This window comes from Microtus oregoni, unplaced genomic scaffold (assembly GCF_018167655.1).
Source record: "Microtus oregoni isolate MIOR12 unplaced genomic scaffold, Mior012 000017F_ref0000208, whole genome shotgun sequence".
Taxonomy (NCBI): domain Eukaryota; kingdom Metazoa; phylum Chordata; class Mammalia; order Rodentia; family Cricetidae; genus Microtus; species Microtus oregoni.
In genome coordinates this window covers 2,903,138-2,915,393 of record NW_024543076.1, presented here as the reverse complement: position 1 = coordinate 2,915,393, position 12,256 = coordinate 2,903,138, and the positions used below count along the sequence as shown (strand labels likewise).

At 41.4% G+C, this 12,256-nt stretch overlaps 1 protein-coding gene across 2 annotated transcripts in view; it reads left to right on the top strand.

Moving 5' to 3' along the window:
* Tdrd7 (tudor domain containing 7) overlaps nucleotides 1-12,256 on the top strand; it is a 69,078-nt gene that overhangs the window by 16,958 nt on the left and 39,864 nt on the right. For both annotated transcript variants that reach the window (XM_041667864.1, XM_041667862.1), the window contains exons 2-6: nucleotides 889-1,101; nucleotides 3,626-3,767; nucleotides 4,626-4,806; nucleotides 6,960-7,033; nucleotides 9,120-9,337. In XM_041667864.1, coding sequence (XP_041523798.1) covers nucleotides 895-1,101; nucleotides 3,626-3,767; nucleotides 4,626-4,806; nucleotides 6,960-7,033; nucleotides 9,120-9,337 — 822 coding nt within the window. In that variant the 5' untranslated portion in view covers nucleotides 889-894. The remainder of the gene's footprint in view (nucleotides 1-888; nucleotides 1,102-3,625; nucleotides 3,768-4,625; nucleotides 4,807-6,959; nucleotides 7,034-9,119; nucleotides 9,338-12,256) is intronic.

Sequence of the window (12,256 nt, the reverse complement as noted above, 5' to 3'; positions counted from 1 at the left end):
TCCTGTACCCTTCCCTTACATGACTACCTTCTACAGAAATCCATCATTATCCTTGTCTTTTTCTATCTGGATGCTGAAGACCAGTGAATCTGTACCAGCTCAGGCCTCTAACTTGAGTTCCTAGTGAATATATCTATGTGGTTGCCCTTGGCCATCCAGCCTCCACCTGTCCAGAATGAACTCAACTTCTTCCTCTCTTGCAAACCTGTGTTCAACCCATGGCTCTGTGAGTGGTTACTACCTAGTGTGCCTTAGCCACATACTTGGAGCCTTCACCACTTGTGGCTTCTGCCTCCTGACTACTTGTGGCTTGTTTTTATTATTCCTCATGCCCTATTTCCAGGTTCTCCACATTTACAAGCATTCTCACACCCGTGAAAATTCTTCCAATTAGCTTCCCCAAGGCTGAGTAGTGACCTTTCAAACATCTGAGCTGATTGCTTTGTTTCCCTTGTTTGCGATCTCCCTCCATTTAACACATGCAGTCATTAGCATACTGTGGTTATCTCGAAGTCTGCCCCTTTCTCCGTCTCCCGTTTGGATTCCCCTCCAGTCCTGTCAGTCACATGGCTCCCTGGAGTTCTCAGAACACTCCCATGCCCTTCTCTCCCACCTTCACACCTCTGCCTTTGCATTCTCCCTGGCCCCACAGGCTGGCTTTCCTCCTGTTCTGGCCATCAGAAACCTATGCAGGCCTCCTCTTGTACCTTTCTGACTCCCCGCATAACCAGGTAGTCCATAGCACTATATGTATTTCCCTGTATTCTCACATAGGAGACACTCAGCACTCGATTGTGGCACAATCTAAAAAGCTTCAGATCTGAAAATCTTTTCCCATTTACAGACTGATGAGCCATAATATCGTCACCTTCTCCTGTGTTTTTATAGGTGAAGATGCTGGAGGCAGATCTGGTTGCCAAGATGCTAAGGGCTGTCCTGCAGTCTCATAAGAACGGGATAGCATTACCCCGGCTCCAAGGAGAATACCGATCTTTGACTGGAGACTGGATCCCCTTCAAGCAGCTGGGTTACCCCACTCTAGAAGCCTACCTGAGAAGTGTGCCAGCGGTTGTCAGGATAGAGAATAGTAGATCTGGAGAGGTAAGATGCCATCTTGCCTATCAGAATTCTCACATAGAGTTAAGTTGAAGTCATCTCGCTGGTGCTTCTGATCTCATATCTGTCATAGAAGCAAAAGCCTTGAGTAGCTTGAATCCATAAGCGATGCACACCTAAGGTGCAGCCCACATCCTCATGTCTTCTCTAATGTAATGCCTCAGAGTATTTATGACATTTATCCAGTTCCAGTGTCTAAACAGAGTGACTCTACAGGAGGCCTGGAATAGCCTTATCTGCTATTTGTAGTGACAAACCTGTGCCACTGTTTGAATTTTTTCTTTTTTAAAGATTTATTTATTGTACTGTTCGCCTGTACTATGTGTACTACAGCACTACACCTGTAGTGTGGTTTGCAAGCCCCAGAACTAGGCTGGAAATTTAAAAACATAAACACAGAGACAGAGACACTATGGGGACATGGGTCATCCTTGAAACAAGAATGCCAAGAATGCCCACTTTATTGTGCTCAGGGGCAGCTTATATAGGGCTCTGGCCATGCCCCAGCTCTCGGGATCTTTCAGCTGCAGACTCATCATGAACCCACTCCTCTGCCTTTGGGGTCTCGTGCTCAGAGCAGCTGCAGGCTGCTCAGAACAGAGGAAAACAAGTTGTTTACAAGAAATTCAGGGTCTGGTGGTCTGCAGCCCCCAACAATATATTATCTATACAGTGTTCTGCCTCCATGTATGCCTGTAATGCAGGACAGAAGAAGGCACCAGAATACATTATAGATGATTTTGAGCCACCATGTGGTTGCTGGGAATTGAACTCATGACCTTTGAAAGAGCAGCCAGTGCTCTTAATCTCTGAGCCATCTCTCCAGCCCCCATTTCAGTTTTTTATTACACATTTACTTACTGTGTATGTGTGGACACACACTCTTACACACCATAGTACACATGTGGAGGTCAGAAGGCAGTTTGTAGAGTTTGTTCTCTCCCTCCACCCTGTGGGACTGGGGACTGAATTTAGGTAGTCAGACTTGGAAGCAAGTGCCTTTACTTATTGAGCCATGTCACCAGCCCTGTTGATAGTGTTTTGCAAAGGTCACAAATGACCTTATCACCACATCTAATGGGCAGTTTTAATTCTCATCACTGGTCACAGTCATGCCAGTTCCTGCTGTCTGGGCCTGGCTTCTTTCCTAACTGATCACTCATGACAGGAGCCTCTCTGCCAAAAGCTGTGTTGTAGTTTTCTTCCTTCAGTAGCCAACTCCTCCTTCACAGGAGTATGATCACAGTATTCTTCTGCTTTAAACCCTTCAGCTTCTCTTGGAGGTTATTAGATTGTCGTGGGTGCAACTGGCAGTATTTGCTTTCTCTGTCAGTAGTCTCACTTACTCTGGTACCTGCCATTTTCAATATGATAGAGACAGACAGGATGAACCCCTGCACTCCCTGCCCCAAATGTGCAGGTTTCTAGCTACCCTTTCCCTTATTTGAAAGTCTGGGGTGTCTTCTACCAATCTTACTATGTTTGGTTTTCTCTTTGTGTGGGCAGGAGGAAAAGAAAAGGGAGCCAGGATCAAGAGAGCAGTCATAGGGGAAACTCATCTGTAAGAACTTCCATAAGGGGAAGACACAGTTCATTGCAGTTGATAGCAGTAATACAGTGTGTGCTGGCCTCCCAGGTTTAACCTTCATTCAGCTCCTGCTTCCTATAGCACTCATCACAGAGTTCTCAGTTTCTCTTCTCTGTCTTTAAAAACAGAGTTTCTCAAAGTGAGAGATTCCCCTTTCTCTCTTCATAATCTATAATTCATAAATCTGTGTTGAATGCTTGAATGAACAAATATCCAAATGAATGAATGAACTAATAGTGCTTCATACAGTTTCTGAAATGTTTTTCTTTAACTCTTTTCTCCCCTATTTTGGGTATTTTAAAATGTTTTCAGGTTCTACTATTTAATACCTCCTTCTGAACATACCAAGGCAGGTAATGTTTTTTCTTTTGACTTATATTGTAATGTAATTTCAAGAATAGAAGCACTGACCCAAAGAGTATGAATGTGATTTGGCTGTAGCAAAAAGCCCCATTGTTCTTGATTTCAACTGAGTCTCTCATATGCACAAAAATGCAATTTTAAGAAAATCATATACTTTGGCCTCAGAAAGATAGCCTTACTGTGTGACTAGGAGTTTAGCTTTCTGAGCAGCCCTCACTGTTCTTCCTTGTGTAAGTGGGGAAAAGATGTACCGTATGTCTCTGAGCTGGTACATGAAGAACACAGGATACTTTTGCTTATTTGCCAACCCAATGATAACCTGATTTATTGTAGATGCTTAATACCTGTTTCAAGAATAAATGAAAATCTCAAGTTGGAGAAGGTCAGCATACTACATCATGTGTGATTCCTTTTGTGTTAAATATAATTTTGGTCCTGCAGAATTGGGAGAGCTGCTGAGGACTGCATCCACCTGGCTTTGGGGTATGTCGGCCCACTGGCACCCAGCCTCCACAAACTGGCTCTCAGAATGTCTTGTTTTTGCTCTGCTGCTCACAGATAATCTGCTATGCTGTAGCCTGCACAGAGACTGCAAGGATCGCCCAGCTTGTGGCTCGGCAGAGGACCTCTAAAAGGAAAACAGGGCGGCAAATTAATTGTCAGATGAGAGTGAAGAAAACCATGCCATTCTTTCTAGAAGGTAGGACTTTTCATATAAAAGTTTGTCCAAGGGCTTATGGAAATGCTACCTCTGTTCCTGATAACTATTAAGTGAATAATTTGCCAATATCCACATGTCAGAAGAAAAATCCTGCAGCTGGGATTTCTGTTGAAATGAGGAAGTGCTGATAAATGTGGCTCCCAGAATCCAGCGGTCACAGTGCAGAATAATGCAGCAGATGGTAACCGTGGTGATGGCTAAGTGTAGTTTTACCCTTCCAGGTAAAATTCTTGACAAGAATCCTCATCCAGAATGTTGGATGAACCAAGAGCCTGTGATATGATGTCTATACTCAGCAGATTGAGTCTTTGGTTTTAAGATATTTATTTTTCAGAGAAGTTTGAATTATATGGCCTAAAAACATGATAGCTGTATTTCCTAAACACTTATCTCGAGGAGGTTATAGTAAATTCTAAAATCAAATTCTCAAGCAACAGTTCAGCAGTGCTGTGAATTATTATATGACTGCATGGCAGAAGAAGCAGTTTAGAGAAAGCGGCCATCCCTGTGAGTGGGTGAGGAGGGTGGGCTTCCTCAGGAAGGAGACTTAGGCTGCAGGGACAGTGTGCTCTGAGAAGGCTTCTTGCCACATGGTGGCTGTTTGGTAGCACTTGGTGGTGAGCAGAAAGAAGCACTAGCTAGTGAGGTAGGCAGGACCCTAATCCACAAAATGCTCCCCAGTTTCATATCCTTGTCGCCAACCTACCAGGTCCCCTCTTTGTGTTCTTCCAAATTGTTCAGACAAGTATGACCCAGAACTAGCTGGTCAGGGGAGCAGCGCAATGAAACTACAGTTTGGAGAGCCAACTGATTCCATTATGTCTGCTTAATTTTTAGGGAAACCAAAGGCAACCCTCAGGCAACCAGGCTTTGCCTCAGACTATTCGATCAGCAAGAAACCTAATCCATCACCGTTAAGAGACAAAGGAAGCACCATGGGAGTTAAGGTTGATGTGGACATGCCACCTTACCCAGACCTTCCAGTAAAGAGGCATTTGAGCATGTCTGCCAACAGCAGGTACCTGGGCTTTATCTGACTTAAAGGAAAAGCTTGGCAAGCTAGGGCAACAACTGTTAGAAAAGTATGTTCATCTTGAGAAGGGTTGTCTTTTGTAGTTTGCATTCATACCCTTCATCATCAATAGGTCCTCTTCCTACCCAGTGACATCACCTGGGCTCCCTGTGCTGTCCCCTTCAGCTGTTCTGACCTCCCCTTGTCTTGTCATCTGTACACAGTCTAGTTTTTTCTGAAGTGCTGTTACATATTTTTTATATTTTTGTTTTTTACAAAATTATTTTTACAATTAGTAAGATTTAAGGAAAATCTCATCTGGCTATATACTCCCCTTTGCTCCAGTAATTGCCCACAGTTAGGCAGTAGTGTTTAATCATGGTGCAGGGGCACCTGGCATGTTTGTACCATGGAACTGGACTGGTAATGAGGCTTAGCTTGGAGTAGCCATACCTGAGGTTGCTAACTGTAAACTCACTATTTTATGTTTTATGATTTCCTCACTTTGCCAGTAAAAAAACATGCAGGTATCTGATAGGAAGGTTTCTTTATATTTCTAAATGTCACGGTTTTATGAAGTCACCCAGAGGTTAGCAAACTACAATCCATGGGCTACAGTCCAAAAGCCCCCTGCCTGCTTTTGTAAATACAGTTTTATAGGAGCATTGCCATATGTATCCTGTTCCTCTAATGCTCGTGTTGTTTTGTACTGCGGTGGTAGAACTGAGTGGTTGTGCAGAGCCTGAAGACTGTCCTGTTGGCCTCCTGACAGGAAACGCACACTGAACCCTGATAGAGATGAATCAGTATCCCTTCTTCCTTCCAAGTTGAAAAATTGTGCCTTTTTTGCAAATTTGTGATATCATAGCAACTTAAATCAGTGTCTATTTGGGGGTAAAGGTCAGTTTTTCCTCAGAAGCTTTACCTCCAGATACTATTTAGGAAAAATTAATAAAAAAATAATAGTTTGGCAGAAAGGTCTGCTTTGGAGTTTTCTGGTGAGCCTTTGCATGGATCAGTGCAGAGGCGTGGACTCTGGCAGTTGTTTGTGCTGAAGCCTTTATTAGTAACTGACAGTCTGCTTCTTTCAGAATTACAGTGCTATTAGGAAATGTGCTTTATTTGAAACACTTTAGTCTTTAAAAGTCTTCTGTGGCCGGGCGATGGTGGCGCACGCCTTTAATCCCAGCACTCGGGAGGCAGAGGCAGGCGGATCTCTGTGAGTTCGAGACCAGCCTGGTCTACAGAGCTAGTTCCAGGACAGGCTCCAAAGCCACAGAGAAACCCTGTCTCGAAAAACCAAAAAAAAAAAAAAAGTCTTCTGTGCTGCTCAAAATTGTGATTGCCTCTCCTAGTGAGAGAAATGTAGCCACTGATTCCTTTGATCATGGTTCATTCAGTCATTCTTACAACACTCACTCTCTTGCTAGTACTAAGCGTTACTCAAGAACTGGGATGCAGCTGAGACACCTGTGACGGAAAATACAAGGCCATGCATACATGTGTGGCTACATGTGGGTGGGTGTGTGCCTGTGTGAATGTGTGGAGCTATGTATGCATGCGTACTTGTGGCTCTATGGGTGGGCGGGTGTGGTTTGTTACTCCTCATATTTGGAAACATTTTCCTATGTAAGTCCAGTAGTTGATAGTAAGTTGTTTTGGAAAGGATATGAGGTAGGCAGATGCCTATGTTTCTCTTGTCCGTGTAGTTATCTGAGCAGCCTTTTTGCTACTTTGAAACACTACTTTCATTATAGCCAAGCCAGAGGGGAAATGTAATGTTCTTCCACCCATCTGTGCGCCTGTTGTTATATGTCACGATGTGGCAGCACATCCCAATCTGCTGCTGCCTGTCTTTCATTTTGGGGGCTATAATCCAAAGTATTCTTTATGTCAAGTGTTTACTCTCTGTGTGCTTTCGTTTATTTATTCTTTAAAGATGATTAGTTGAAACTCTGACTTCCAGGTTCTGAAAAAGTCTTTTCAAAACCTTCCTTAAGTTTAGCTTTTAACATGCTTTTCTCTGAGTAAATATGAAATACGATACCAGATTTATTTTCATATTTTGGAATACTATATTAAGTTAATTTGCTGGTCAGTGCCATTGGGACTTTAAATGAAAAGTAGAATTTAAAGCTTGTCATTCTTTCACACCTTAGGTTTAGTCCGAAGTCATCCCTGCCAGCACCTTTGCAGACACCCCTCCCAAGGACCTGCACTAAGGAAGTGAATGGTATGTTTCCAGACAGGCCCCAAGAGAAACATCTAATGGTGACTTTTGGCATGTGCACTCACCTTCTCCTGCATGAAATTTGTCTCCCTGTCTCCATTTCTAACTTTAATCTCGTGAATTAAAGTGATCTTTAGAAAAAAAATAATGCTTCAGTGATACTGTCAGCATGATTTGAGGCCTTCATCACACCAGTCCCATTCTGCTCCGTGTCCACGTGACCTTTGCAGACTTATGTATGCTTTCTTCACCCTCTCCATAATTAGAGGTTAAACCCTCAAGACTTGGCACTCAGTGGCCTACCTTTAAGGAAACTACATGCTCTATTTCATAGTCATAAGTGTGGGGTTTAAACTCATAAGATAGATACTCTACTAGTAAAGTTGGCACTACACCTGTGAGCTGTGGGGCCTGGGAAAATGACTCAGAAGTTCAGAGTACTGACCACTCTTCGGAAGACCTGAGTTTGGTTCCCAGTACCAACATGGTTGACTTAAAACCATCTGTACTTCCACTCTCGGAGTTTCTGATACCCTCTTCTGACTTCTACAGGCACCACACACATATGGTAGTGCACAGACAAACATGCAATCAAAACAACCATACACATAAAATAGAAACAAAGAATAAAATTATTTTTTAACTGTGATGTGACAGCTAAGTATGAGTAATTATTGGTTATAAAATCCAAAAGGGCCATTAAGAAAACAATAGGATAGTTAATAAAGTCAAGGAAAGCGATGGTACATCATCCATAGCCTTGTCTTGTGCAAGCAGTGTCTAAGTCTGCTGAGTACTCTTACCAGGAGCAGGTTTACAGAGTGTTGACCATGTGCTCAGTATGAGTGTGACTAGACAGTTAGCTGCTTGACATGTGCCTCTTGCTGAGTTCAAATTACTGAGGAATGTTCTTCCAGTATTGCTTATGAAAATGAATAATATGATTTTTGTAGATAAGAATTGTTTTGCATATGCATTTTCTAAAGCATGACTACTTGGTAAAGTTATATACCTCTTCTAAGAGTTTCAAATAGAATAAATATTTCCTTAATAGGAAATGTATATGGTATTCTGGACCCTTCTGCTCTCTGAGTCAGTGTAAGACTACCAGAGACACATCATCATGTCTTCTAGTGAGAAGAGAGCAGTCAGTATCCTCAAGAAAAACTCCCTTTGGTACCTGGCATCCTTAGAGACCAGTATCCCCAGACTAGACTATATATTATCTCCATTAATTAGTTAAAAACAAATTTAAAATTATTATGCTTAGCAGAAGAGGTATCTGCTTAAATTGTAAATACATTCTTCATGTAGATGTTAGATTTTTAATACTTTGATATTTATTCTAGTAGAATTCTAAATAGGTTTGATATTACTTCATAGTTAAAATACTAGAATGGTCACAGAAACAACCAGGTTTCTCTCACTTAGTACGTAAACTCAGGCACTCTGAGTTTTAAATCAAAAGTAAATGAGTATGAAAGAAGCTAGCTAAAACTTTGAGAGATAAATATTGGGGAGTAAAAGCCAGTCCGTGTTGGTGATGTCTGGGTGCCAGACCTCTTGTTGATGTTCATAAACTAACTGGGGTTGTTTCATAGTTTGGGGGATTTTGTGAATTGCTAAATTATTTTCCTTGTAAAAGAGAAAGTTTATTATAATTGGAAAACCTGGACATCCTTTTATCTTTTCTAAAATGTCCTTCACTCTTCCTACTGAGGTGTTTTTGTGCCTTGTGGAACAAAGTGAAAACTTACTGTAACTTTCACTTGAGCGCTGTACATTTATATTGTCTAAATGTTGCCTTCCTTAGCTGCAGTTAGGAAGCATTAAATAGTAAGACATGGTTTTACCTAGCAAGATTGCCCTGATGTTTAAAGTAATGAAGGCAAGTTCCCTTGTTGAAGGTGTCTTGGCCCTGCTGATAAGCTCAGGGCTGACAGGGTGAGGTGGTCCTCAGTGCTGCTCAGCTAATCCCTCAGTCTATTAAAACTTACGGCCCCATACGCCCATAGCATAGCAAAGTCAGAGACACAAATGCTAGGGGATGGGAATAATCTATTAATGCTATCATTTTTTTAATTTAAAGATAATTTAAATCAGACTGTTGAGAAACCAAATGTCACGCCTCCTGCCTCTTACACTAATAAGATGGATGAGGTTCAAAACCGCATAAAGGAAATATTAGACAAGCATAACAATGGCATTTGGATATCTAAGCTTCCACATTTTTACAAAGAGTTTTATAAAGAAGACCTTAACCAAGGAGTTTTACAGCAGTTTGAACACTGGCCTCACATTTGCACGGTACGTGTTTCCTCCTTCTTCCCTTCTTATGCCCCTCCTTGCCCAGCTTGCAGGTCCCAAGTCCCTAGTCATGGGATCAGAGTGTTTCACGTGTGCTGTTGGCACTAATCTATCTCTAAGATTAACACATGTGGCTTTCTAATCTTACAAGAAAAATTCAAGGTTGGAAGTGCTTTATCTATTTTGTCTTAATTTTAAGATGCATTTAGTAGCTGATAATATATACTGTGTACTACTTTGTGTTGATCGAACTTCTGCCAATAAACATTGACTGTTTTGCCCTTTTAGCACTAAGCTAACAATTTGTATTAGTCTCAGCATGTTCTTGAGCAGCTTTCAAGACTTTGAGCTAGAACAAATTTATGTTATTTGTGCTAATTGTTTTTACATAGAACTTTGTTTGGAACTGCTAATATACTCAATTTGAGACCCATACAGGCCTCTTCTCATGGTAGAAACTTTAGATTGAAAGCTCTCTGTAGCCACCTCTGCTCTGAGTTAGTGATTATAATAAGATGGTGAATCAGGACAAGTTGTTAGACTTAATCTAGCCAGAGAGAGAGAGAGAGAGAGAGAGAGAGAGAGAGAGAGAGAGAGAGAGAGAGATTGATTGATTCTTACACCCAAGTACTTTTTAGATGTTTCTTAATTATGAATAATATAGAATCTTTCAAAATGCAGCTGTCCTAAATGACAGCATTAACACCTGCTGGGTGCTTCTGTGTTGGTAGAATCAATTTCTTGAGGAGTATGTTTGTTTTGAAAGAGGGCTTTCTTTACTACATTTGGGCCCCAAACTTATTGGGGAAAACAGGTCGCCTTATCTTTTAAGTACCTAGCCTAAGAAAAATGTGTGTTTTGTCACTGTTTTTCCCCATGGGCGATTGTTCCCTCCGAGTCTAGTGTCCAGTTCCAGGCGGAAGTCACCATTCCATACAGCCATCCTGCTTGCTCCCTCTCCAGTCACAACACTGCTTGTGCTAATCTCTGTCCTAGGTTCCGGAAGCACGGAGATTAAGGCTGGTGGGGTAAATAGCTATGGAAAAATATGGTTAGGGCAGTGTGGCAGATGTTAGCATTCTCCATGTGAAGTAGGGAAACAAGCCATGTCAGAATGGAGACACTGCCCCGTTTCCTGATAAGTGCAGGAATGACAGATGTTCAGGAGAATGTTGCCTGTGTATCTAAAGCATAGAGCTGTTCCTAAGATGGAAATTTTCTGTTCCCCTTTATCTGGGGAAGATTCTTCCTGAATTTGGGCATGATGGTATTGATGTCCCCTCCCGAGGGAGCTGTTAGCAGTTTGTCAGCCTATCTCAGATGCATTCAGTTATTTACTTTTAAAGAATCCAATGATAATCACATACTTTATAGTAAATTTAAAATGACTGTAGAGCTTTTTGTGGTCACGATACATAGATAACTTGCTGCTAGATTTGGATAAGGAATTCTTCAGAGCTTATATTTAAAGAATGTACAATGTTTTGCCATATTGGTTGCTTTATACTTCATGATAATTACTAGCATTTGTGTAGCTCAGTTTATTACTTTTGAAGAAATTTTCATCTTTGCTGCTCTGCATGTCCACAGAGACCCAGAGGATTCTGTCTGACAAAAGTATCTGTCCTGTTGATATTAGGCTGTTACCTAAAAGGAATGGTTTCCTATTAGATTTTAGGTACTGAAGCAACCAACTTTTTTGTTATGTGACACTTGATTCACCTGTACCTCATGGTCATCTTGTGCCCAGTCAGGAGTGTTGAGCATGCAGCAGAACTACAGAATTCATTCCCTACCAGTGTCTCTCTTGGCTTTCTAGATTGAGTAGTACTGCCAGTGTGTGTGCTGATGACAGACAGTGTGTCTCGGATACCACAGACTGCCAGTCATTTGGGTGTCTATTGATACTTTTCATACCTATTTTTTAACTTCTGGTTATTTTTAATTAGATTATTTCTTGGTCATTTCTCCCTGGCTTTAAACAGTTACACGATGCTTATAATCCCTTTTGTGCCTTTATTCTCTCCTCCATGAAGAGCAGAAACACTGATAGCATACTGTGTTACCACAACCAACATCAGACTCAAAGGCAACGCTGAAAGTCTGGGATTAGAAATGGGCCCTTGCTCTGTGGCTCAACATGACTGAATAAAAATCTAAGAGTATTATAGATCTTTGTCTTTTAAGTTCTCCAACTGTATAAAACACTGTGAAAAAGATTAAAAATCTAAGTTATAAAAATACAAATATTCTTGCCACCATACCTGGCCCATATTTTATTTTTTAAATTTTACTTAATTTTAAAACTTTGCTTAAGCTTTGAACTGGGCTATGCAGTATATACTTTCAACAACACAACATCAAAGTTCACTAAGTCATATGTACTATTGCTAAAATACTTAGGCATCTCCTCTTGTCTGCCCATACTTTAAGCATGTGTTATCTTTCTCCCAATAAACTCCAACTCAGCATTTTAAAAAATAGAACTATCCTGTAGTCCTACCACCCAAAGACACATGCTTGTGGGTGTTTCCATATGCCTATCAGCAGGGCAGCTTCAGCTTCAGGGACCAAATAGCAGCTGTGAGGTTTTACCTTGATGGAGCTTCAGATCAGGCATGTGCAGGACCATGTCGTGGGATGCTAGATGACACTGAGTTTTTATTTGTAGACAGGATATTATCACTAGCTCAGGCTAGTCTTGAGCTCACAGCAGTGCTCCTGCTTCAGCTCCTTGAATGCTAGGATTATTGCTAAGACTTAGATGCTGGTTTGTGTGACATTTAACCTTTTGGGTCACTCAGGTAGCAGAAGGTGTGCTCAGCAGGAGAGACTATAAAGTCATAGTGATGACAAACTTTGTGGTTTTCGACAGCTTTGGAAGAATTGGAAATGATGGAGAAGCTGTCTTAGCTATGA